We start from the raw sequence: 26,912 nt of genomic DNA, 5'->3' as shown, positions 1-26,912 counted from the left end.
CTGTTATTTTAATTAATTTAAAATCCCCAAAATATTAATTTAATTTCTGTTCTTAAATTTCTAAAATATTGATATAACTCTTAACTCTTTCACATGGCTGAAGTTGATTCATCAAAAGTTGTTATTATTATTTTTAATTATTGTTTCTTTAATTATAACTAAAATTGCCAAGATAGAAAAGTTCAAAGAGCATAATAAACCAAAGTAAAATAAACAAGATTATCGATGCTGGAAAAGAGATAACATTAAGTGAGCTGGAGATAAACAAGCAAATCTGCATATTATTAATCAAGCTTTAAGCCTCCCGTAGAACTTGGCCTTCTCCTGGGTTGTCTGGAACCCACCATGGCCGAACTTGGAAGATGTGTCAATGAACTTGAGCTTAATCTCCTCCAGGGCAACCCTTGAAGTCTCTGATTCAACAGCGACTGCCTTAGAGTTACAACACGCTTCTTTGGGCCAACGCAGCATCCCTTGATCAGGATATAATCTTCCTTCACCAAACCATAATGGGGAAATCCTCCCATTGGCGTTATATCCTTTTCAGTCCTGAAAAACACAGAAAATCCAATCAATAAGAATGTTGATTTTGCTGTAACATCAACTGTCCTCACAATCTAAGTTCTTATACGATGATATTGTCGTGAAAACACAGTCTCTTGATAAACCAGGAGCTGCCAACCAAAAGGGGTTTCATCTCACTAAAATGAGACATTGACACAACAAACCTGTCATATTCTGTCATGGCTGAGTGAGTCTCTTGGCCAACCTTCCCCACCCTGTAAACTTTCTTGTTCAATTCCGTGCGGTGGTGGTAACCATTCTGCCCAGCCCTGGCAGCAGTAAACGAAACCCTAGCTGGATGCCAGGCACCAATACATGCAACTTTTCGAAGGCCACGATGGGTCTTACGAGGAAGACGGGTGACGCCCCATCGAGTGACCACACCCTCATAACCCTTACCTTTGGTCACTCCAATGATGTCAATCATCTCATCTTTTTGGAAAACAGCATCCACAGGAACCTGCTTCTCAAAGAAACTGTATGCATAATCAACCTTCTTGGTGCCATCACCACCATTGACCTGAATCTCCATCAAATGTGCCTTCTTCTGCTTCAGTCCCTTCATTTTCCTGATCTGCACCCAGAAAGCATATAGCCAACTTTAGTGAAAAAATATAATGCTTCCAGAGAGAGGTGAACACTAACTTCAGAACCCATAGCCCTCCCATCCAAGAAAAGAAGAGTGAAGTATGCCTGGGTATGTGCCAGAACACGAATCACAGTACAGTATTTCTTCATTTTCTCCAACTGTGCCTGAATATCCTTTTTACCATCCTCAGTCTCGTATTTCTTTGAATGTTTGGTGAAAGCCTTCTACTTGGACTTGCACCAGTTCTTGTAGAACCTTCTCTTCACATCTTCACTCAAATGCTGAGCCACACAGTGCACAATGAATGAAGACCACGAGGTGTCTTAACATAACCAACAACCCCAACCACCACCATTGGAGATGTTTCTATAACAGTAACTGCTTCACATGTTTCCTTCTTGTGGAGCTCTGGAAACAAAATTACATACCAAGCGTTGAGAATGAGCATTTGTGAAAAGAGAGATCTTGACCTTATTACAATTGTTTTCACAGCAAATTTCTGGAAAATTTTGGAACAGTTAAAAACATCATTAACTTCCAAGGAGCTGATAAAAAATTTGAAAAAGAAAACACAGAAGAAACTCACTTGACTGAGGTTTTTCAACTTCTCTAACAATATGAGTCATCCCAGCTTTGTAACCCAGAAATGCAGTTAATCTGCAGGGTTTAGATGGATCATCTTTGGGGAAGGCCTTCACTGAACATACCAACATTTAGAAGTAAACATCAGTTCCATGAAACTAGACGCTAAAACACATGCTGCAACAAATACCAACACATAAATGGTGCAATAATATCCACAATATTCAGGGAGCCAAACAAAAAACCAAAATGTTTGACAAGATAAATATCCTGAAAACATCATATTGCATTAGTTGTTAATGCTACTTAACTCTGTTTAGGAAGCGGGTTTCTTAATTTACCACATATCATACAAGGCAATATTACTTTTATAGAAGAAAACAACACAAAAAACTTCAAGAATTTGATGTACACAAGAAACCAAACGAGTAAAACCATTGATTACAGAATAGACATAAACTATACCTTCAGGAAACCTCTATAAGCAACAGCAGGCAATGTTATCTAAATTCAACAACAGATCAAAATCATAGGAATGGCAATCAAACTAAATCATGGGAGCTAATTTTAGAGGTCAACTAAACATTAAAACAAGACTGCACAAGAGGAACAATAAGGAACTTCGAATACATAGAAATAATGCACACGGCAAGAAATAGAAGAAAATGTAAGGCAAGAATCCTTCTACTTATTTACAAGATAGTTCAACAATCAGCACATACTGATACAAAAAAGGACAATTAAAGACATAATAGAAACCTTTTCCTCTATGGTGAGATGCCCTCTTCCTTGGGAGAAACCCCAAAGAGCCATGTCTTGGGTGCTCAAACTTGCGATGTGACATTCTTCCTCAATATATTACTCTGTAAAACTCACTCTTTTAAAAGGCATAACAAATTCAAGCATCCAAACTGTAACAACAAAGAAACAAAAATCTAAACATAAATTGTATAACTTCAAGACTTCCCAGTCCACAAAGCAATATAGCTGACAAAGCAAAAAACATAATACAAAATGTAAATCATATAAAATGTTGTTCAAAACCTTAGCCGCAGTAGATGAAAATCAGAGGGCATAGAAACAATTATATACAAAACGTTCTCATCTATTTTGAAAAACAAAAAGCATAATACAAAATGTAAATCATACAAAATGTTGTTCAAAATCTTAGTCGCAGTAGATGTAAACCAGAAGGCATAGAAACAATTATATATGGAACCTTCTCATTTATTTGTAAAACAAAAAGTATATAATACAAAATGTAAATCATACAAAATGTTGTCAAAAATCTTAGTCATATTTTATGTAAATCGCAAGGCATAGAAACGTCTCATTTATCTTGTAAAACAAAAAGCATTATACAAAATGTAAATCATACAGAACGTTGTTCAAAATCTTAGTTGCATTAGATTTAAATCAGAAGGCATGAAAACAGTTATATATAAAACCTTCTCATTTATTTTGTAAAAAGCATAATACAAAACGTAAATCATACAAAATGGTGTTCAAAATCTTAGTTGCAGTAGATGTAAATCAGAAGGCATAGAAACAATTATGTACTAAATCTTCTCATTCATTTTGTAAAATGAAAAGTGTAATACAAAATGTAAATCATACAAAATGTTGTTCATAATCTTAGTCACAATAGCCGTGAATCAGAAGGCATAGAACCAATTATCTGCAAAAAGCTCTCATCTATTCTGTAAAACAAAAAGCATAATATAAAATGTAAATAATACAAAATGTTGTTCAGAATCTTTGTTGCAGAGGATATAAATCAGAAGGCAGAGAGACAATTATATATGAAATTGTCTCATTTATCTTGTAAAACAAAAAGCATTATACAAAATTGAAATAATACAAAATGTTGTTCAAAATCAATTGCAGTAGATTTAAATCAGAAGGCATGAAAATAATTATATATAAAACCTTCTCATTTATTTTGTAAAACAAAAAGCATAATAAAAGATGTTGTTCAAAATCTTAGTCGCATTAGATGTGAATGAGACGGCATAGAAACAATTATTTAAGAAACCTTGTCAATTATTTTGCACAGCAAAAACATGGATGAATTTACAAACGAAATTTGAACAGAAAGCAAAACCATTTTCCTTTTGAAAAAACATATGATCTGTGTTCAGACACATGATGGTACCACCATTCCGGCAGATGACAGGAAACGCTCCCCAAACCAGAGGCCTATGGCATGAATGATGCCAATTCTCGGGCTCATTTAGTATTTCTTTCCAAATACCCATGACAGGTTTTGGCAAAAGAACCCTTTGAGACTCCAGCCTTGATTACTCACCGTTTCTTTTGGGGTTAGCCATTTCCATCATTGCAAGGTATCAACATGTCAATAAACAGCAAGCGCACAGTCAAATTAAAAGTAATCTTAATAATAGTAGTAACGTTTATGTTTTCCTTAAAACATAGAGGTACATGAAAGTGAAGTGCACTGCTTAACGCTGACCATAAGCCTAGCATTAACTAAGCTTAAACAAAGGATTTGATAGGAAAAAAGGTTTTAAAGAAACACGATTTTATCCCCAAAACAAATAAGCCTACAAGAACAAATATTGAATCTTGTCAGCTCAAATCGATTAGAACCATCAACTCAGTTTATAAATTCATATGCAAATCACCTTTCGAGTCGTTAACAATACTAAAAAAACAAGTCTTATAGAGAAAATGAAAAGGAAACGGATTTTCTAAGCAATTACTAACAGCAAAAGTTCGAATCATTATAGAGGAAGGCATCCATTATCCAGAACTTGCAAATCCAGTACATCTAACCGAATCATGATGCAAACTAGAGAAAATAAATAATAAGAATTTCCTAATTAAAGAGCATCGGAATGCGTAGTTATTCACATGCTTATAAAAATGAATTTCACATGGATACAGATGAAACTGAACAATAATACCTCACGTCGGATCAGGAATGAGAAAATGAAAAGGGACTGCAAGCGGCAGTGGCTTAATAAAACCCTAGCTCAGACTGACGATTTTATAGCATTATTGTAAGTGATTAAGCATTTATGATTGTTTGTTTTAATTTTTAATGATAGTAAATGATATCAGATCAGTAAATTTAAAATTAATTTTAAAATTATCGAATCAGTGATATGTGATCCGCACGTTATTTTTTTTTTTATATTTTGTGTAATATTCTTAATTTTATTTTTATTATTTTAAATTATTATTTATTTTATTAAATATAAAAATTTAATTTAATTATATATAATAATTATTTATTTAAATATAAATATAATTTTATTAGTAAATAATTTATTTATTTTTACATTACTTACTTTTTATATACCAAAAATACAATCATATCATTCTATTATACAAATAAAAATATATCATTAACATATATTAATATATAATCATTCATATATAAAATTTTTTATTATTTTCATTCTATGTTATTATCATTATTATATATTAATTAGTTATTATTAAAATTTATTGAAGCAAAATATTACGGTGGATATAAACTATTGGATCTTAATACTGGAGTTGGGCCAAACTCCCTACGTGGGCTGGATTTAGGCTTTTTTATTTTTTAAATAAAGATTGAAAAAAGATATTTTAGGATCCATCTATTATATAGATAAGTAAATTTTTTTTATTTTTGAAACTAGTTTTATATTTTATATTTTACATTTTTCATTTTTTTAATATCATATTTATACGATGAAAAATGTACAAATCTAATTAAAAAAAAAAACTAGTTTAGTTGAATTCAATTATATTGAATTAATTTATATCAATTTTCTCAAATTCAAACATATTTTTTTAAAAATTTATGGTTATTTTCTTTCTGATTAAATTAAATAATAATGATTAAGAAAAGATAATACAGATTTATTAATCAATAAAAACTAATAAGTAGGAATCAATACATACTTTGCTTTTCAAACCATAAAAAATTGTTATGTATAATTTGAAAGAATACATAAATAAAAAGGTAGGGTAGAATACCATTTTATAAAGACAAGCATTAATGAAATTAAATTTAAGACTAAATTTCTGTTTGTCTGTTTGTTTTTATCTTTGGGTTGGTTTATTTACAACATGCGCAAGAAATGAAATTAAAGAAAATAATTTCAAGAATACGAATTAAACTTCTAATTTCATATATCAAATATCATATGACATGACAGGACAGGACAAGAACATCCTGAAGATCATTGTCTACTCTTTTTCAGTTCTAAACAAAAAAAAAAAAAAAAAAAACATTATATTTGGCTCATCATCATTCATCTCTGAATCAAAATCGTGAATATTCTGCTCATCACCACTTATCTCCATGAATCATTCTTGTTACTGTAGCAATTTCAATAACTCTGTAAATTTGCTACCGGCTGCTCATTATCGCCCCAAAACAAGGAAGCCCAGTCGGTCACATATTCCGTATACGAACGCTCTTCCACATTCTGGGGAGTATTATCTGAACGACCATGTTGATAATCTGTTTCAACTAAAATGGATTCCAGCTGATTCTCCGACAGAATCGCAGTCTCACAAATTGACGAATCAGCTGTCTCCATCTCAAAGTTTTTGTTTTTCTTGTTGGGTTTATTATAAATCTTACAGAGAACCCATTCTTGAAACGAATCATCAGCAAGCCGATACTCATGCATAATCCACCCAGTTTTCTGGGCATCTTTCCGTTTCTTGGTGGTATCCTTATAGACAAAAAAAGAAAGTGTCTTCTTCCGACCGATGACTTTACCACGATGCAGAATATCTTTGTCGCCGGTGTCGGAACGCCACCATCCACAGTCGACGGTCCGTTTGGGTCTGTTGGGATTGCAGTTTGCAGAGACTTTGTGGCGTCTGGTGAAGTAGTAGCGATAAGAGCAAGTGAGTCCAGGGTAAAGTTCCCATGGTAAAGCCGCCGGGTGAGATTCGTAGACATCGGCGTCGATGATGAAGATGTTGAGAAGATGACTCTGCCTTCCATGAATTTTGTTGCGTAAAAAGTACGCAACTAAGTGTTGATCAGTGGGATTGAATGTTACTCCCGGTGGGAGGCCTAAACGTTCTTCTTCCTCAAAATCGAATTCATTATACCTACTGGTTTCCATCACTATCGATCTCTCCCGATGAATTTAGCAACCGGGTTTGCTCTGTAACAATGTGACTGGTAGATGGTCTCAAAGAGTTTGATCGTCCTTCTATTTTTGACCGTTGCCAAGGTGTTATTTTACGGAGCGGAGGAGAGACGACTAATTTGGAAATCTAATTAAAAAAAAAGGAAAAGAGGGAAGCTAATATGGAAACCGACTGAGATATGGAAATCGATTTAGATTATGAAAAATTAAGAGCTGGATTTTGTAGAAAGGAAAAAAATTAAAAATCGGATTTAAAATAAAGTTTGGAAACAGGGATTGCCCGAAAGATTACACGTTATCCAATATCGAGAGAAGCCGGGGAGGAGTACCAGCAGACGGGCAGACCCGTCGACGCCGCTCCTGCTCTCCGTCCGCTCCGGCGCCAGGCCGGGAATAATGCGGTCGGATACAAAGAGCGGCGCGTGTTTTTCGTACGACTCGTACGGACGTTTTGTCGACGTGTTGGGGATGTTGCAAAGACTTGCATCTTACCCTTCTGTTTTTAGCATTTAGCGGGTAATAGAAATTTTACCCTATATATATATATATATATATATTTATTTATTTATATACATACATACCAGCAGGATAAGTAGAGCAAGACGAAGCTGGAGGTCGCCCACTGCAAGGAGTAAAAAAAAAAAAAAAAGTAGATTCGGTGCGTAGGAGGCTGATCTCAGAGACGGGTGCTGTCGAAGAGGATTTGGGAATATATATATGGAGTATATGTATATTTCCAGTAAAATAATTTTGAGATTTGAAATAGAAAATTTTATTAAAAATTAAAATTATTTCTTAAAAGTTACATTACTTTTAGTTTAAAATCTATTGAAAGTAAATTTTATCTTTAATTATTACCAAAAGTGATTTACGTCTAATCCATTAAACTACAAAAATATTTTTCAAACACAAAAATAACCTTAAAACTGTGCGAAGCAATTGCTAGATTGAGATGTACTACATTTTGATTTTCTTTTATCCAACATTTACTATTATAACCCCATTAGAAACACAATTTTTAAACATCTATAAGCACATGAAGCTTTATACATTATGAATATATGTTCAGATTCAATTTCAAGCGTATTTTATGTAGATTTTAATAAGTAAAATTCTAAAATAATTTTAATTAGAATTCTGAGAATAATTCTATCAAAAAAGACTCCGAGAAGCATAAAGAACTCTTTTTTTTTTTTGTTGTTTTTGTTATTGAACGGTAGAGCGCTTGGGTTTATTTCTAGACAAAATAGAAGATAACATGGTTCCACACCCATATTTACAGCACCCAAAAAGGGCATTTTGGCTGTAAATGTTTATTTTGCTTGAAAGAAAACTATATTAAAACATTAAAAAGCAAAAAGGAAAAGATCCGTTTCACCATTATATAGAATAACAAATTACAAAGAACCGTGACAGTTAGATGGAAAATATTTGTCATGATCCGTGAAGTTTTCAGGCAGTCAAAGAGGATTCCCTCCCAAGCAAAAAAGATTTACATCAGCTAAAGAAATGATAAGGATGAAAACTGTGTACCATAATAGGCTAAAAATAGTAATACAATTACCTAGAGAATGAAGATTGCTGTCCTGTAAACTAATCCTTTCTATCGGTTTGTCGACTGGAAATAGAAAATATATATGTTCCACCTTCAACCCGAGACTTACATCAAGGGAACAAGATGATGTCGAGGGAAGATACTAATTACAAACTAACATGCCAAAGTCCAAGGGGCACAAAACTCCAGCTCCAACACACTTCTAGCTGCAACACTTAGAATGTGCGTCAACAGTATGTAATCTATCCACCGGAGACTGATAAATACACCTGCAGGAAAAAAGAAAATACTTCTCACTAGTATGCAAATATTAAATGACTTGAAACCACATATACATGTGAATTAACATGCAAGCACGCAACCAAGCAGGTCAATCTAAACAAATTCAAGCAATTAATACAGCAGAGAAATCATTAATTTTGAAAAATTTTACAACTCCTAAATCCAAGAAAGACAAAACCAGGAAGTTGATCTGTTTTTTCATCCGGATTTGAAGTGAACTAGAGGAAAGGCAAGAAACAACAAAAAAAAACTTTATCTTCCCTTGACTGAAAATTTGGAAAGGTGGAGTGTGCGACCACAGCCCAAGCAGAAGAACAGAATTCCCCTTTCTAAAGTTTAGATGTGCAGACAAAGATGTGATCCTTCCAGCTGACACAGAAGTGTCTGTTATTATCATCTTACAAATAAAAATGAATGCTCCACCCCTTGAGACCTTTCTGATGTAAATCCTCCCAACCATTGCTTATAAAAGAGGTGATGAATTTGAAAAACATGCATGACAAAATTTCCAATGCCAACAGCTTTGACAACTAATGGAACAAAATGAAATTGAATTTATTATATTTATAACCTCGCATGCTAGAATATGTACAGATATTTAAAAGGTTTACATAGTCAACTCTATTGAGATTCACTCATGTGGCAGCAAGGAAAAAGCAGCTCTGGTTAAATGCTCCATTAATATGGTATTGTATTATTTACATAGCAATTATCCAATAACTCCAACCCTCAAGAAAGGAAAAAGTCTACAGGGGCGAGAAACTGTTAATATCCAAAATTCCAAACAACAGTAACATCAAGGAAAAACAGAAACAAATAAAACAATATCACAAGTTGAGTCCAAAGTTGATATCAAACAATTAAAAGAAAAAACAATTTCGTATAATTGTAAGCTTCCTTCTTCTTCCTACTTACCACTCACCTCAATTTCATCTTTTTTGCTTTCATAACCATTTATGACGATTAAAAAAACAGAAATGCATATAACATACATATTAACATTTTAGGAAAGGCATGTCTTCATCCTCATTACCTCAATTATTCTACAATGTAAGGGCATTTTCTGAGACTTGTTTCTGACATCTTAAAATGTTCCCTCCAACTGTGGTTAGCCTTCCATCAAGGAAGCAATCAATTAACTACTTTACAATAACGTACATCAATCAGCTACTGTTCCAAGTTTTTGCACCAAGAATTCATCCAGTTCTCCCCAATTAGGGATGCCAGATGTACTGGTAACATTATCAGAAGGAAGTGACCGAATGCATCCAAGAATGTGTTTAACATCCTGCTTCAACCTAATACACATATGTATATGTATAAAAGATGAGAATTACTGGTTACTATCTAATTTCTAATGGAAACAAATGGCTCTTTGGACATAGGATAATAAAAAGAACTAACCTCTTCTTTGCTTGTGGAGTGTTTATCTCTAGGCGTGAAAATGCTTCTGAAATTTGTGTGTGGAAAATTATGATAACTTGCCTGTAAAGTACAAATAACATTCACAGGAATTATTGTTTTTCAGCATAAAAAGTATTTCATCTGTTCTCTATGAAAATACATTGTTTAGGGTAAAAGATTTTCATGTGAAAGACTAGATTTTGTTTTAGAAATAAGTCGTGTGCAAAATGGCTCTGGTGGCTCTATATTGCTTAGAATTGGAGCAAATATCTACTAATGCATAAAAGAATATTGAGGTTAATACTGCTAAAAGCTGTACCATCTGTGCACTATCAGACAAAATAGAATCAAAATCTCCACCAAAGCATTGGGGGCTACATATACACTCGATGTTCTTGCCAGGTAGCATGACAGATCTGAAGGAGAAGCTATTTTCTTAAATGCACCCCAAACTTCTATCATTAATTACCTTCAGCGACAACCAAAAGAGAGAAAAAACAAACCCCGAAGGAATAAGGGAAAATTTAACATTGGTTCCAAACTTTGGGTTTTTGGTTTTGGGTTATTCTCTATATTCAATGAAGGATTTAGGAGACCTTGTTGATATTCTTGCCAATATATAAATAAGTTGTACACGGGTTGGCACCTCTTTGGTGCTTGTATACCAATGATACACTATATACTTTTTATTTTTTTTTTAAAAAAGGAAATTTAACATTAATCTAACAGGCTGAAGATATCTCACCTGAAAATTGCTTGAACATCCATCTCATGTAACATTCGAGATAAAACACGTTGAAGGTAGCCGACTTCCTAATATATGTTCAATAAGTAATCAGGCTTGATTGATCAATCATAATTCATATGAAGAAAGTTACTAAGAAAATTTTATTTAAATAATATTAGAGATTAAAAAGAAAAAGCTGTTGAAAAAGATATTCAAATCAAAAGAATGCTACAAGCATTTTTTTCAGTAAGCTGTTATTTACTAGGTTCAGAAGCTAATAGATATTTATCAAGCTATATCTAGTTATCAAAAAGTCAGGATGATCATGAATTACTGCAATCAGTCTATGATTAAGTTAAAACCATGAAGTACTCCAAGGTGGAAGAACTGTGATGGAACTTCCATGGGTTCCATAATTGAATAGGGCAAACCTACTCAGTTCTGTCATGTGAAATCCAATTATCAAAAATCAACTGAATGTATAGCAAGCACATTTAGTTCCTAGTTTCCACAGCCCATATTTTCATAATATAATAACATAGAATCAGCAGTTGCTACTGCTACACAACTCTATTAATTCTTCCTGCCTATCATTTTCCCTGTCCATTACCGGGATGAAAAATTTTTGATCATTCAGTTATTCAACACACTGAAGAATCTGCCATGCAGTCTTCTTCAGCATAAGATTAGCATTCTGTTTTCAACAGAAGTAGTTTTGGAAATTGTCCAATTTGTAGCATAAGATATCTTACCGCTGATTACGATATTGATTCAGTTATTTCCAGTTCATAGACTACTTTCAAAGCATAATCTTTGAATTTCAAGATTTTTTCTTTCATTTATTGGAAAAGCAAGTATTATTGGCATCTATTAGGAAGTACCAGGGGGTGCCTCCCATAGTTACATACTCCATAGACAAAAAAACAACATATAGGAGCATTAAGCAACAACTTGAATTTCAGCATCTGAGGACCAGTGATTTAAGCCTGAAAAGTCATTTGGTTAATAAGACTTTGGTCAATTACAAATAGTATTAGAATATGTGCCAAACCTGGAAACTCTTTTTTGATGCGGTATTGGATTTTGAAGGCCTTTCATTATAATGTATGACAATGACAAGAACATCAAGGATTTCAGAGACAGACATTGTGATTTCTTAATCTTATATTGAAAATTATGTGATTTTTTAAAAGAAAAACGAAAATGTTTACGATTGTTAATTAAAGTTTGGCAATATAATACTGTTGAACACTATTTAAAGGCTCAAGCCATATGCTGCCAACAATTTGAGTTATTGAGGGATATTGTTGGGTCTGAAAAATAAAGGGACAATGGTACTTAAACCCAAGATGTTTCAATAATATTGTATTAATGACTAAGCCTTGGGCCTGAGATTTTAAGGGCCAAATAATGCTTAATCACGAGAAACTACAAGAATGTATGATAAACTATAGTGTCAATATTCTTTTGGGAAACACCTTGGTCAATAACATTAACAAAGTCAAATCAAAACACTCACCTTTGTTAGAGATCGAGCAAACTGACTAGGTTGTGGATCAACATCTTCAGGCCCATTCCAGCTCTCAACAATCTGAGGCAAACCACGCAGATGAACCAACAATCTTTCCCTCATTATCTGAACCAGCTTCGTGTGGATTTCATCTCGGTGAATCTTGTAATCCTGAAATTTGAGTTATTAAACCATTATGAGCAAAGATTTTTTTTCTTCTCATTTTAAAGAATAAATTTCTTTTATTTATCTGAAAGAAAAAAATTCTTTTTCTTCTCATTTATAAGAACAGTAGTTTTCTTTTATTGATCTGAAAAAGAAATACATCAAACCTTTAGATAGAACATGTTTCAAGTGGAATTCATGAGATAAAACACTGAATATAAATTTGTGGCTTATAAAACAATAAAGCAGCCCTAAGACAACTAGAAATCTTTTCTACCTATACAGGCATTCTGAAACAAAAGTGTCCATAATTGATTAATCACTCGTGTACATGTATACATTCTTCCTGTGCTGTTTCTTTTTTCCCCCTTCAAAAACACATTTTTACATACAGTAGCTGAAATATTATGTAAACAGCATTTGTGAGAAGTGCAGAAATATTATGTACCTGAGCTACTCGATCAATCTCTGACGACAATAATGCTTTTCGTGTCTCAGGTACTTTCAGAAAAAGAATTCTCCGGATTTCTTAGACATGCAAAGCAAGAAATCATCAAACAAACTCAGGAACTGTCGTAGACATGGTTTAACTCAACCAAACAGAATAAACTACAAATCACAACATGTAGTTCTATGGCAAATCCATATATTTACCAAGAAAATCCTCACTTGCGGCTTCATGCTTACAGTGAGTAGATAAAAAACATAGGTATAACAATGTTCCAATAGCATATGCTGTCCCAAATCATCCTAAACAAAAATAATTTGGTACAACTTAAGGACCATAGGGTTCTTGGTTCCGTACAAGATTCAGAAATCTAATTCATTGAGAAGTTCACACGATTACAGATATGTGCCAACATATCTGTGCACGAGGACTATGCTTTTCTCTAAATTTCACTTAGTAAGAAAAATAATATTGGGAAGCATCCATGTGTTCATATGAGATTTGCACCAAAAAAAGGACATTGTCTTGAAAATTAGGGAGAAAGTGAATTTCTTGTACGATGAAAATGAGCATATATGCGGGTAAATAGCTTTTTGTTTAAAAAAAAAAAAAAGAATCCAATTAGCAAATCAAATCAAGTCTCTCTCTCTCTCTCTCTATATATATATCAATGAAATTCTCTAACTGATGTCACATAATTTTAGGAATGTTAATTTTCTAATACTCAGATAGAAGATCGATGGATTTACAACAATATCCTATCAACACCTCCAACTGCTCTAGGAATTATGCAGAATCACAGATATCTCAAGAGGCAAACAATATGAGGCATAATTTGGTCAGGCAAACATGTCAAGGCTATAAATATTGTACCAGAGCAGTTAGTTGTCACTGCCTACCAGGAATAATAGCATATGTAAAGCTGATGACTTGACTAGCCAAGGCCAGATGCTTCGAAGTGATAGACTTCAAACCTGACACCTATAATCCAGTGAAGAAGCAAATTAAAAGATGAAAAGAATTCTAATCAGCACAGATCACATCAAGAAGTACGACTCTGCCATTTTCTCTTCACTACGAAAAAAAGAATTGAGAGAAACACAAAACTTACTAGACCCAGATATCGTGGCACTCAAGTGTCTATGATCAAAATCAACATACTGGCATGAAACAACTAAAGGCAAAGGAGAGCTTGCTACCTTGTAGTTTGAGATATTTCATTTTCAGTACATGTGGCTTATTTTTAGTAGATTCAGTACTTGTGGTTTAACCTCAGTCAAGTAACATAAGATTGTTAGTTTGAAGGCATGGATAGTCTGAACTTTAAAAAATTTAATAAATAGATGGCTCATATTAGATTTTCCAAAATTAAAAACAAAAAAAAAAACTAAGTTTTATCAGTTTTTATATACATAAACTTCCTGGAACTTCTTCAGTCCAGATTTTTTAAAAATATTTTGTATTTTAAATTTTATTCTTTAATTTTATTTTACTTTAAATTTTTATATCTTCTAAATTTTTGTTTTCGAAGGATAGAAATTCTAATTTGGGATGTCTGTATGTGAAACTTTTTAAAATTAAGTGTGTTCATGTGTTGAAACTAACGATATTTTATTATCTAACTAGCGTTCAAAACTCTAGTATTTAAATTGCTAAAAATAAATCACATGTATTGAATCTGAAAAGACACCAAACAACAAGGTAGCAAACCATAATTTGCTCGACAAATAATTGAAATGATTGGCAATATAATTCCCAGGTGACACATAATTGCATCAAAAAGCCTGAAATAATATTAACTCAGGAACACATGAACATAGAAGAGAACAGTTATGATAATAGAAACCACCTACTTCAATCTCTTAGTCAGTATTTTAATGCTCCAAGTAGTGAGTCAACACATTATACAGAGACATTTTACCTGCATTGCACCAGCACCTAGAACCAGCTGACACGTCCTCGTGTTGAAAAATTTCAGAATCTCCACAACACGATGAACAATTTCTGAAGACAATGCTGGCAAAAAATTGTTCATATCAATGTATTCTGACAACATCTTCAGTAACATTAAGCCACTGAAAGGAAACCCAAAACACAAATGAACCACATCAATTTTATAGAAATATTCCATAATCAAAGGTGAATCAAAGGGATGCCAAATGATATTAAAATAACTTTAGACAATGAGAATCTAAATATTCTAGATATACAAGACAAGAAAAGGCAAGAACAATATTAGCTCAGAAGATGTAATTTTACTGCTAGTGAGCAGCTTGGGAGAATAATAAACAAATTAAATGGAAAAGCAGCCACTGGCAATGGAACTAGAGAAATATCAGCTGCACATAGAATAAAATGTCAAGAAATAAGGAAAACGAGAGTGCAAAGAAGCAGCCGCAGATAACTGAGAAGCAGCAGATAACTGAGAGCAACACAAATAAAAACTGAAAACAAAGATAACTAACCAGTTTACCATGTGATAACCAACACCTCCATAGAAAAGTTTTTGGGAGGTAGATTTTCCGCGTTCCTTTGTGTTACTATTGTTACTTGGAGCTGGATGGGGCTCAGCATCAGCTTTATTTCTTTCAATTGCCTCAGCTGAAGATGTGGAATTAACTTTAGCAGTATTATGTACAGATATTTCACTTGAATCAATCTGCTTAATTCGCAATTCAGAATTCTGAGGCCCAGTGTCTGCCACAAAAGACTTATCATTGCTTGAGATGTCATAATTTGGGTCCGTTATCTTACCTTGACCATCCCCGGTATCACCAGAAATCAATGTTCCAGAACATAATAGCATAGTTACTATGGCCTGAAATTCATCAGGAACATCCACTTCAGCCCATGTTTCTTGGTCAAGCACAGCCTTCATTTTCGTCATCTACCAACACCAAATAAAAGAAAAAAAAACTCAGTCCTGAATAAATTGACGTTTAAACAACAATAAGTTTTGCAATCATAGAAACTAACTCGAGATTCATGCTGGAAATCAACAAAGGCTTTGGCCTGTGACTGCACCGTTCCTCTAATGCTATACCCCAGCCGCCCACCAATCTATAATGTTACCACCATAATGGCACTGTAAACATTAGTAAAATAAAATTCTGTCCTCTTATTTTTAACAGAGAAATATCAAAGAGTATAACCTTTTCAGTAGCAGTAATAAACTCTTGGGTAATGTTATATATGCTTAAGAACTCCAGCAATCTCAACTTTGGATGAAGGAGAGCACGGACACCAAGGAGCTTTGCCCATCTCCCATGAGCAGCATCACAAGCCGCAAACACAGCTTCTGTGTTCTCCCTTAATACATCAGCTCTGTTGAAGATCACATGTTTTCAGGATGTTAGAAGTATTTGGTGATGCTTTAGACACAAAACTGGATCAGAACCAGAATGAAATGCTTGACAAAGAAGAAGCTGATTATATAAATGAAACAATCTTGTATGTTCAACAAATAACAAAATATACTGTTAATGGGAGTATATAAATAGGTTAAAGAGCACTAGGGTAAAATACCCTTTATATAATTAATGTAATTAATGGTTTATTTTATTATTATTTTTTTAAATAAAAGTAAGAGTAGTATTAATATCAAAAGGTGCTAAGGGGGCACCCCCAATGTATAAAATTTACATCTCGATGAGCATATCTACAATATTACCTAAATCATCAAAACAATCAAGATTATGCCCTAAAATATAAGAGCTAAAATAGTTAAACCAGTTATCTTTGATGACGATAAATCATATTCGACTCCTTCGAAAGCTCGTTTGTTTCTTTCCTTCTAGATGACCCAAAATATAGTAAGAAGAATGAGTCTGGTGAACTTATTGCTGCTGCCTAGACCCTCCCAAGCCATTAATTCCGAGTTAGCATTTTCAGACATTACCCAAGAGACCCCCAACAGCCCTAGGATCATGTTCCAAAGATTCCGAATAGTGAGGCATTTCAAAAGGAGGTGATTACAAATTTCCAAGTTTTCCTTAGAAAGAAAGCATCTATTAACAATAGTGTGGCCTCTTTTCATCAAATTATCAAGTGCAAGTATCTTCTCCTTTGCAGCCTCCCAAGCAAAGAATGACATCCTTGGAGGAGCACCAGATTTCCATATTCTCTTGGATGGAAAAGTTCTTTGAATATTCTGTTTTTGACCATCCAGAAAGCAATACAACGAATTGACCGAAAAAAATCCATTCTTTTTGAAGTTCCAAATTAATCTGTCATCTCTATTAATAAGAGTAATGCTGGCCAATGTAAGCAGCAGAGATTCATAATCTTCCAACTCCCAATCATTAAGATTTTTTGCAACCGGGACATTCCAAGAAGCTTGACAGGCCGAACCAGCAACGTCCAAACAGATGCATGCTTGTTCTTATCTTTGAATTTTTCAGTTCCACACCAAATATCATCCCAAAGACAGATTTTTTGTCCATTCCCAATAGACCACTTAGAACAATAAAAAACAACATCATTCAAATTAATTATGTTCTTCCACATACTAATACCATAGTTGTTGTTCTAAATGTGTGAAAGATCATGAAGATTGCGTTTAAACCATTTGCAGTTGATAACCAAATTCCATAAACTGTTGTTGTCATTCCAAAATCTTCAAATTCAGTTCCCAAACAAGGCCTTGTTTAATTTAATCAAGGATCTCAGCCCCAATCCACCTTCCCTCAAGGGTTTTTTAACATCTGACCACTTAACCAGATAATATTTCTTCTTGTTTTCACTGTCACCCCATAGAAAATTCCATTGGATGGCTTCCAATTTTTTGTCAACATTTATGAGAATATTAATAACAGATAGATAATAGATAGGCAGATTTGAGAGAGTGCTCTTTATGAGTGTTAATCTACCTCCTTTGGACATAAATTTCTTCTTCAAAGTGGCTAATCTATTGTTGAACGTTTCAATCACCGGTTCCCAACATCTTTTGTCATTTTTCTTGGTTCCCAAAGGTATACCTAGGTAGGTAATGGGAAGGGTCAACTTTCTACAATCAAGAATATCACAGAATGTATTTCCAGTATTGCAGCAACCCAGGTCAACTAATTCTGATTTGTGTAGATTAATTTTTAATCCTGACACAGCCTGGAAGCATATCAGAATGCATTTGAGAAATATTAAATGACTTGTGTTAGGTTGACAGAATATGGGCAGGTCGTCTGCGAAGAGGAGGTGGGAAATTTTAATGTATCTTGCGTTGTTTCCCACAGATACCCCCTTAATTAACTGAATAGATTTAGCTCTCTTCAGTAATTGATGAAAGCCTCCATTACAATAATAAATAAAAAGGGGAAGAGAGGATCCCCTTGTCTCAACCCTCTAGTAGCAGTGAAAAAAGAGGAAGGTCCGCCATTCACTATAACAGCAAGGCTGGTTGTAGTGACACAAGATTTTATCTAGTTTCTCTATTTTTCACCACAACCCATTCTTTGCAGCATATAATCTAGAGAATTCCAATGAACATAATCAAAAGCCTTTTCCGTGTCAAGTTTGCATAAAATACCTTCCTTATCGTGTCGAATGGTTTTATCCACAAGTTCATTAGCAATAAAGATGGCATCAGTAATCTGTCTCCCGTTAACAAACGCATGTTGACAAGTACTGATGATAGATTTCAGCACACTTGCTAATTAATTAGCCAAAAACTCTGATAACAGTTTGTATATGCAACCAATGAGACTAATAGGACGATAATCATTGATATTCTTGGGCTGAGCTTTTTTTGGGATCATAACAAGAAAGGTTGAATTGAGAGAGCGAACAAATTTTCCATGAGCATGAAAATCCTTGGAAAAATCAAGCATGTCCGATTTAATGAGCTCCCAAAAGGTTTGTAAAAATCTGATGTCGAATCCATTCGGGCCTGGGGCTTTATTCCCATCACAATTTTTCAAACATGACTAGATCTAGGAGAATTCCTCCTCCAGTTGATTTTTTTGAACCTCATCAAGACTATTGAAGAAAAGATTGTCAAGTTTGGGCCTGTAATTGGTACTCTCCTTATACAGTTTCCGAAAATGTACTTTTGCCCCTGCTCTAAGAGCCTCATTACCTTTGATGCACTTACCTTCTATATCGAGTCCTTCAACATAATTCACTCTTCTTCTATGATTAGCTAACATATGAAAATATTTGGAATTCTTATCTCCATCTTTGAGCCCCTTTGCTCGTAATTTTTGTTTCCAGGAGGTAGCTTCCATTTGTAGTTTCTTAGCTAAATCAGCTTTCAGGTGACATTTCCTTTCTCTTTCCAGAGTAGTCAGATTACCATTTTCTTCTTCCCGGTCCAGGACATCAATTTCAAAAATAAAATCTGTTATGCTCTCTTCTTCTTTTCTGCCCTTGTCTCTGGCCCAGTTTTTAATTTCCTGCTTTAGAGTTTTTAGCTTGACAACAATTCTGTAACTGATAGAACCCTGAACATGAGTGTTGTTTCATGTGTTAGTCACTAAATATTTAAAGCTTTCTAGACTCAGCCATTTGTTGTCAAGTCTGAACAGTACAAGGCCCCATTTGATACCATCCATAGTAAGAGAGATCAAGAAATGATCTGAAGTAGGTCTTGAGAGTACATTTTAATTGACACCGGATAATTCCAGGAGCAACTCGGATGATATAAATAATCTATCGATTCTAGAGAAAAATAGTTGGCTTCTTTGATTACTCCAAGTCCATCTTCCACCCTTAAGTGGCAAATCATTTAGATCAAGTTTGTCAAGCAAGGCTCTGAAATCATCAATATCATTATTGGAGTAGTTACTGTCAGATCTTTCAAAGCTCCTCAAAACCATGTTGAAGTCCCCGCCAACAATGCCTTTGACCCCCCAATTGTTTTTGACGTTAAATAATTCCTCCTCAAGCAGAAGACGTTCCATTGAGTTGCCTCTACAATATACTCTAGAGAAATACCAAATATTGATATTGTTGTAACAAAACAGACAGGAAAGAGTTACTTTACCTGTGAAGACATTATGACATTGAACTCTATCCGTTCTCCACATAATTAGAAGACCTCGAGAGGAGCCTTTAACAGGGAGAAAATTTCAGCCAATATCGGCCATTTTCCACAGGCTGTGAATAGTTTTTTCAATGATTACCTCCATTTTTATTTCCTTATGGCATATGATGGTAAGCTTCCATCTATTTAGGCACCCTCTAATTATAACCCCTTTTTTGTGGTCATTAAGACCTCTAATGTTCCAAGAAATAATTTTGTCAATTATTTGGGTTGAATGAAAACGACCTCTGCTTCCTTGGACTTTTTGTTGCGACCCTCATAATTGATTGATGTCTATAAACCTTTTAGTTCTCTAGATCCACTTTCCATCTGTTTCTTTTTGCTAGTATGCAGGAGTATAGGCTCGGTTTTGCAAATTTCTAGTTTCTTCTCCAACTCAATAAATAAGTTTTTAACTTCTATTTCACAACTGAAAAAAGCAGCCCCAAGATGTTTACTGATGTAAAAAATATTATGTGTAATCCAATCAGAGAATAGTTGATGGTTGTACCTGTGCTTCTCTTTCAAAAGAGCATCAATAGACTCGATAACATCGGACAGAACTCTATCATTACCTAAATCTTCGAACCCGCCTGTTAGGCTTTCATTTTCGGAATGATGCACCACCAATTCGTAGCCCGTATCCGAAAGTAGCTCTTCTTCGAGACTCATAACAGGGCTGCATGAAATTTGTTGAGAACCTGACCAGGAGGTTGAACATAAGACATAAGCTGCTATGTCTCAATAGGAAATTCTAGGGCTTGGATTTTGCAAGACCGAATTACCATCTTTCCTTTGTGGCTCTGATATAATGATCAAACTTGGATTCGAGTTTGGGTGCGGATCCTTTTTCTTTTCTCTCCAAGCCCACTTAACTTGTTGGTGCATTCTAGTCAGGCCAGACTTCGATTTGTTCATGTTGCTTGGCCCACCTCGTTAGTCCATTTCCCCTTTTTGGCCCAAGTGAATCTGGGCTCCTTAGGATGGTGGGCCTTCTTATGAGTTGAAGTGACCCTCTTTTATATTTTTTTTCCACTTTTACTTTTCAGTTTTTAAATTTCAAAAACCTGGCTTTTGGGATTCTGAGTCGGATCGAATACAGTCGTCATCACCTGCTTAGGGTTAGTTGGGGGATTTCAGTAGACATCATTAGGTTTTCAATCATCCATTCAACTTCTTTTTTATTGAGAGTGATAGAAATTTTGTTTCCTCTTCTGTTTTCGTAGATTCTCATACCATCAAGCTTCTTTCCATCACAAACGATGTCAAAAGATTTTTTCCTGATAAGGACGAAGCACTTGCTATTTTTAGGAAGCATTGTGGGGAGATGGAGGTATTGGCCAGCCTCCCGGCCTACCCACTCTATCAAAGACCTACAAAGACATGTTAATATGGGCTTGTAAGGTAGAAAGAGATGAGATAGTAGAGAGTGGAAGGTTGAGAAAGATTGAGAAAGTAGAGAGGATTTTTAGAGAGAGAGAGGAGATTAAATTAATATAATTAATGGTTTATTTCCTCTTATGTTCTACAATTTGTATATATAGAGCTTTGACATTCAATTAAATAATTATTCGACTATTCTTAACATGGTATCAGTGCCTTAGATGAACAAATTAAACTCTTTTAGAAATATTATTTGGAATTTATTGCAGAAATAAGAAAACCTTAAAAGGGGCCAGCCTTCATTGCTGGCCACCACAATCCTAATCGCTGGCCAGCACTGACCCGCTATCTCGACCACAAGCCGGCCCTAGCCATTAGAATCTCACGGCCAGAAGCAGCCAGAAGTTTATCAAGCAAATGGGATTAGTTTGGCTTGAATTACTGAACGAGCCAGATGTCCTAACTTATAAACTGTAGGCATATGTGGTCCAATATAGGTTAATTAGTAATTTTTTTAATCTAAAACTTCAATTACTGCGGATGCGCATACTCTTTCATCGTCATGCACCCTCATCCCTCTTTATGAATCATTCAACCTAATCACCACCAAATATCAAATGCAGTTTTCCAAAATATTACAAGAAAGCAGGAAAAAGTTTAAGATTTAGATGTGGATCTCAATAATAACATGAAAATATTAAGAGCAAATAGGAATAAGAATCATACCTGAAATTTCTTGACATGTTTGAGGGGTTGGATGCATCATTTGCCTTTCCCTGCAATGAAGGGACCTTCGCAACACTTCGAAGAGATGAATATGGCAGAGGTGAACCAACTTGACTGTAAGTGTCCTCAGCTGATTCTGCAGCTGCTGCACCATGGGCAATTGCAGCTGCAACTGAGTCTGCAGCGTAATGACCATCAAGATTACACATAATCCACTCAATGGCCTTTTTCACTTCAGCAGCTCGAACTAAATGTGCCTGTATTCACTAAAAGAAGTGAAATTACATTACATCATACCCAAGCAGTAACTTTTCATAATAAGTCTTCTAATTCAAAAGGAAAAAAAAACAAAAAAAGAAGATTAGCTAAGCACACAAATAAGCTGGAGACCTACACCCCAGATACTTGGACTTCAAAAGTACCCTAAGGATCCATCTAAATTCACAGCACTCTAAGCAACATCTCAGAAAATATTTCCTCAAAGTGCCAAATAAACATCTTATGCATAATTCAAGGTTACCACAGAGAAGATTATTGCCCTCAGCCCCTTCATATTTCAAGTACAAGTCCCCCATGTTTCCAGATGAATCCCAGTCTCTGTTTAAGCTGAGATGTTGAACTTTGCTCAAGAAAGCAGGGATCTTGACTTTACATAACGCACAAGTACCATTTTGATTTGGATGATCATTCAAGTTATGCAGGCTTAATAACAAATGGTACTATCTGACCACCGGACCATTGCTGAACTATAAGAAATAGTTCAATTGCTCCCACGAAGCCCAAGTACATACTATGACAGAATCTATTCTCAACAAAACCACTCAAGCATACACTTCGGAATCTATGCAGGATTTAGAAAATATAGGTTTCCCACAAGCGCCTTCAACAAACAACACAAATGAAAGTAGATACATTACCTGTACAATCTTGAAGATAGCATCTAAAAGGTGAACAAAGCTATCAGATGACAAGCTCCTTAACTTACTTGCAAGGGACAAGCCGCCACCTATATCACCAGGAAAAAATTATACATTGTTCCAAAAAAATTAATGGAAATGCAAAATATTTGCTTCTGCACATAGAAGTGGTAGCATGGACTCTAACCGACTAATTCAGAGTTTGCAGACCTTTACTACAAATTAATCTGTCATCATCCATCCATCGAAGTTAAACTACCTTATTTTGTAATATATGAGAGATATATTAGCCTTTTCCAGAAATCCATGGCAAAGACAAAAAAGGGAGAGAGAGAGAGATTTATTGAATCAAATTCTTTAAAGAATTCCATACCAGTCAAAAACAAAGAGCTCAATCAACTAATAGATATAATTCCTTTTGATTTTTTCAAAGCTGGAACTTAGTATGCTAGAGAGTATTATTGGTATGGGGCCATTCCAATACATAATTCACCAATCACAAAAATAAAAATAAATGAAGGCTGATTATAAATGAACCTCTCACCATTTGTATCCACAGTACGATCTCCAGGAGTAAAATCTGACTCCAGTGGTCGAGAAACAAGAACAGGAAGCAGTTCTGCAACTGCCGTCTTAATAGCAGTTTTCATATCAGCTGTGAGAGTGTCACGATATATCCTCAAGACCGAGGGGAGCTTAGCCTGAAAGGAACCATCATAAAGTTAGCAGTTAAAACTACCAAGTGAACAAGTTAAGGTTTAGCATTCCACTCCCAAAAGAAAAAATAATAATACTAATAATATAATATATGACAAGTTAAGAGTCATTATGCCTACTTGGGAATTAAGGCTGCAACTCAGATAGCACGCTTAGGGATCCTCAGACATCCAATTAAGAACTATGAATTGGGATTCGATGGGTAAGAAAACAACTAGAAGAATAAATTAGGCATCAAATCTAAGATACCTTGATCACCAAAACTAAGGCGAGGTTCAGTTGCATAACATAACAGAAAATTCTCTCACATTGTATTTGTTTCGACACATTCAATTTTTTTAATCTCTTAGTTCATGATATGAAAATTTTTTAATGCATTTGATTCACAATTCAATCGATAGTTTGTGACCTGCACTTAATGAAGATCTTATTTGCTCATGATGTTCTTCACTATGGAGATTGACATTTGTCTCTTGTGGTAACTTTTGCTCTTTTCTTTTAAAGTGAAGAAAGTCTCCCTTTCTCTTCTCTTCTCATCTTCTGCCATCAGGTCCTTGGTTCCAGGCCAACCACCATTGCGAATTTCTTTTTACTTTCTTCATTTTGGTCCTTCCTACGGGAGATTCTTGGTCACAGAGGAAGTCTTTTGGAATTGCAATTGTTGGGGAGAGGGTTGACAACATCAGTTTAAGTGCAAAGGGAGAGGATTTTGGTCTACCATTCTCTTTAGTGGAGGAGAGGTAGATTGGTTGACCAGAGTTTTCAGACAGTTCTACTATGAGAAGGGAACTAGTTCATGGATCAATTGTGAGGAGAGGAAACATGGTTGGGAGAAATAATTCTCTTTGGCGAATATCTGAAGCATTCTTTTTTAAGTTAATTACAATTTACATCTTTGAAGCATAAATAAATCAACTTCACTCATGTTGTTAATCCGTACTCTCATCTATCAAGAAAGCAATCACAAAATTACTTTACTTGAATTGGAAATAGGATTCACTTGAAATTAGAAAACTATTTTGATACAAATTTCTATTCTCTTTGTATTACATTCTAACTATTATGCTATAGAATTGGAATTAGAATCAGAATTTGAACCAAAGTCACCATCATAACAAATATCAGATTTTTTAGTAGAAAAAAAGATATTACAGACAAATGGCACAAGGGGTACCACCCGAGTATAAAAAAAAGAGAAAAAGAACTACAAAATGGGATTAATGGAAATGTCTAAAAGGTCCCAAAGATCATCACTAGAATGAAGAGGATGACCAACCAAAAAAAGGAGGCCCGGTACCATATATAACTGATCCTAGAAAAATTAGATACAAGAATATCAAACACTCTTCTAATGTTCTTCCAAATGGTCCAAAAATAGATTGGAGGATTAGAGTAATCAACTAATTCTTGTCCTTGTTAACCCGGACACGAAGACAAGAGTTCAGAGGAATAGAACTACCTCTAGCCAACTTATGCTCATCAGCCCAATAGTTGACTCCCATAATTTTTCCCCTCCAAGCACCATAAGAATAATTACTAACCTACTTACAAGGTGTAGGTCAAGTACTTTATGCCACAAAATGACTACAGCTAGCTAAAAACAAAATTATTAATAATTTTTTAAAAAAATCCTCTCTACCTATGTTTCACTGCTGTGGTAGCGGTGAGCCCAATTTATTTGGACATCCAACCTAGGGATCTTCATGTCGACTTCCTCAACTAGGATCTTCCTAGTTATGGAAAAAAATCTTTTTGACTTAAGAGTTGGTGGGTAATAAGCTGGGAGGGCTCAAGCTGGGTGAAAATGGATGAGGATTAGATCATCAATCACTTTCTGAAAGGAGGAGATGGGAGATGGGAGATGGGATGAGGGTATGACTGTTTGTATTCTTTCTATTGGAAGAAGGTCAAAAAGTCATAGGTTAAAAGTTAGACTAGGCAGAATCACATCCTCTGGGTGACGATGGGGGAGAATTGTGAGGGAAAATATCTGGTTTTTACAAAGAGAAAGGGAGAGAGGAGGGTTGCGGTTCCAAAAGGCTTTCAGGCCAGTGGCTGGTGGAGGCTGCTAGGGAATGAACAGTTTGCTGCTTAGAAAACCTAAGTTTCCATAAGCAGAAAGGAGGATGCTGAAATTGTAGAACCAGACAGGAGGGAGGTCAGAAGTGATTAGCTGTAGCTTTAGTTGCCCAAGTCGTAAGGTTGAAGTCCATGCAAAAATGAAAATGGAGGAGTGCAAATCCTATGCTAGCATGATGAAGGACGCCGAGGATGGGTAAAAGCACGTGGAGAAGCTGAACTCTGAGCTAAGTCCAAGTCGGTCAATTTCAAATTTTAAATCTTCTCAAGATATTGGCCCGACCAGGCTGTTGGGGTCAAACCCAGTGTGTGGCAATTGATAGAAATAGGCCCAAGAGCTACATTGCTAGGGAGAAAGGTCAATGGGCTCAGGTTCTTAAACCCAAGCCCAAATGGAGGGAAAAACCAAGGGTTAGAGAAGAGAAACACAAAGGAATGTTGGTAAAGGGAGGCACGGCAGACGAGGTGGATGACTTTTCCAGCTAGACTGATTTGGAAAGTAAAAGCAACCCTAAGGATAGCCTTCTTCACCAGGGAAGTTGTTGGGTAACGCATTCTAATGGTGGACAAGCATATAAAGAGGGGGAAATTTTAGTGAATGGTTGTTAATTGTGTGAGAAGAGAAGCTAGGTCTTGTATTCATATTCTTCTGTGGTGCCCCTCCGCACATAAGTTATGGAATTTGGCTCATGGTGCTTTGGGCTTGAATTGGATCATAGCAAGCTTTGTGAAAGAAGTTATGTGCTTGAGGAGGAATTCATGGGAATAAATGATGAAGACTTATCCACTGGCTACCTTTTGGATGAAATAGAGGAAGAGAAGGTAATTTTGACAGATTCAGGGATTCTTGATTCCAGATCCTAATCGTTTTATTAATGGATCACCAATTTTATTCTAGAGCTGATCTTAGGGATCTTATAGACACTTCGATAGATTTGTAAATATTGTCTACGATTATGAGTTTTATTTTCAAATAAACAAAACAAAAAAATTATTAATCAAAAGTTTACCTTACATCACTCAAGCATTGGATAAGAAAGATGGTAAAAAGATTCTATTTGAAAAAAATAAAGATACATTGTGGACTCAATTGTTACCAGCCCAAAGTTATAGTAATTAATAT

General features: G+C 34.9%; 2 protein-coding genes and 1 pseudogene across 7 annotated transcripts in view; all 3 read right to left on the bottom strand.

Annotated features, from left to right (window-relative positions):
• Positions 1-195: 195 nt before the first annotated feature.
• Positions 196-4,789, bottom strand: LOC110806910 (large ribosomal subunit protein uL3y-like; annotated as a pseudogene). The gene is made up of 6 exons (XR_015817175.1): positions 4,663-4,789; positions 2,495-4,048; positions 1,740-1,850; positions 1,258-1,561; positions 729-1,138; positions 196-549 (listed from the first exon to the last, which is right to left on the bottom strand). The product of XR_015817175.1 is annotated as a large ribosomal subunit protein uL3y-like (transcript).
• Positions 4,790-5,920: 1,131 nt separating this feature from the next.
• On the bottom strand, positions 5,921-7,558 carry LOC110806907 (NAC domain-containing protein 67-like). Its single transcript, XM_088212325.1, has one exon. It carries the CDS (start codon positions 6,832-6,834, stop codon positions 6,082-6,084), a length of 753 nt encoding a protein of 250 aa, XP_088068451.1. The 5' UTR covers positions 6,835-7,558; the 3' UTR covers positions 5,921-6,081.
• Positions 7,559-8,207: 649 nt separating this feature from the next.
• Positions 8,208-26,912, bottom strand: part of VPS54 — a 35,886-nt gene continuing 17,181 nt past the window's right edge. For 2 of the 5 annotated variants that reach the window (XM_088213800.1, XM_088213802.1), the window contains exons 6-19: positions 23,538-23,694; positions 22,994-23,082; positions 22,077-22,333; positions 16,105-16,276; positions 15,929-16,012; positions 15,418-15,839; positions 14,874-15,027; positions 13,852-13,933; positions 12,953-13,032; positions 12,349-12,510; positions 10,848-10,915; positions 10,103-10,183; positions 9,732-9,996; positions 8,208-8,685 (exon numbers count right to left, since the gene is read on the bottom strand). In XM_088213800.1, coding sequence (XP_088069926.1) covers positions 9,858-9,996; positions 10,103-10,183; positions 10,848-10,915; positions 12,349-12,510; positions 12,953-13,032; positions 13,852-13,933; positions 14,874-15,027; positions 15,418-15,839; positions 15,929-16,012; positions 16,105-16,276; positions 22,077-22,333; positions 22,994-23,082; positions 23,538-23,694 — 1,947 coding nt within the window. In that variant the 3' untranslated portion in view covers positions 8,208-8,685; positions 9,732-9,857. The remainder of the gene's footprint in view (positions 8,686-9,731; positions 9,997-10,102; positions 10,184-10,847; positions 10,916-12,348; positions 12,511-12,952; positions 13,033-13,851; positions 13,934-14,873; positions 15,028-15,417; positions 15,840-15,928; positions 16,013-16,104; positions 16,277-22,076; positions 22,334-22,993; positions 23,083-23,537; positions 23,695-26,912) is intronic. The other 3 variants (XM_088213801.1, XM_088213804.1, XM_088213803.1) reach the window with 3 other exon arrangements.

This window comes from Carica papaya, chromosome 2 (genome assembly GCF_054855325.1).
Source record: "Carica papaya isolate Zhongbai chromosome 2, ASM5485532v1, whole genome shotgun sequence".
Classification (NCBI taxonomy): Eukaryota; Viridiplantae; Streptophyta; class Magnoliopsida; order Brassicales; family Caricaceae; genus Carica; species Carica papaya.
This window is presented reverse-complemented; position numbering and strand designations above follow the sequence as displayed.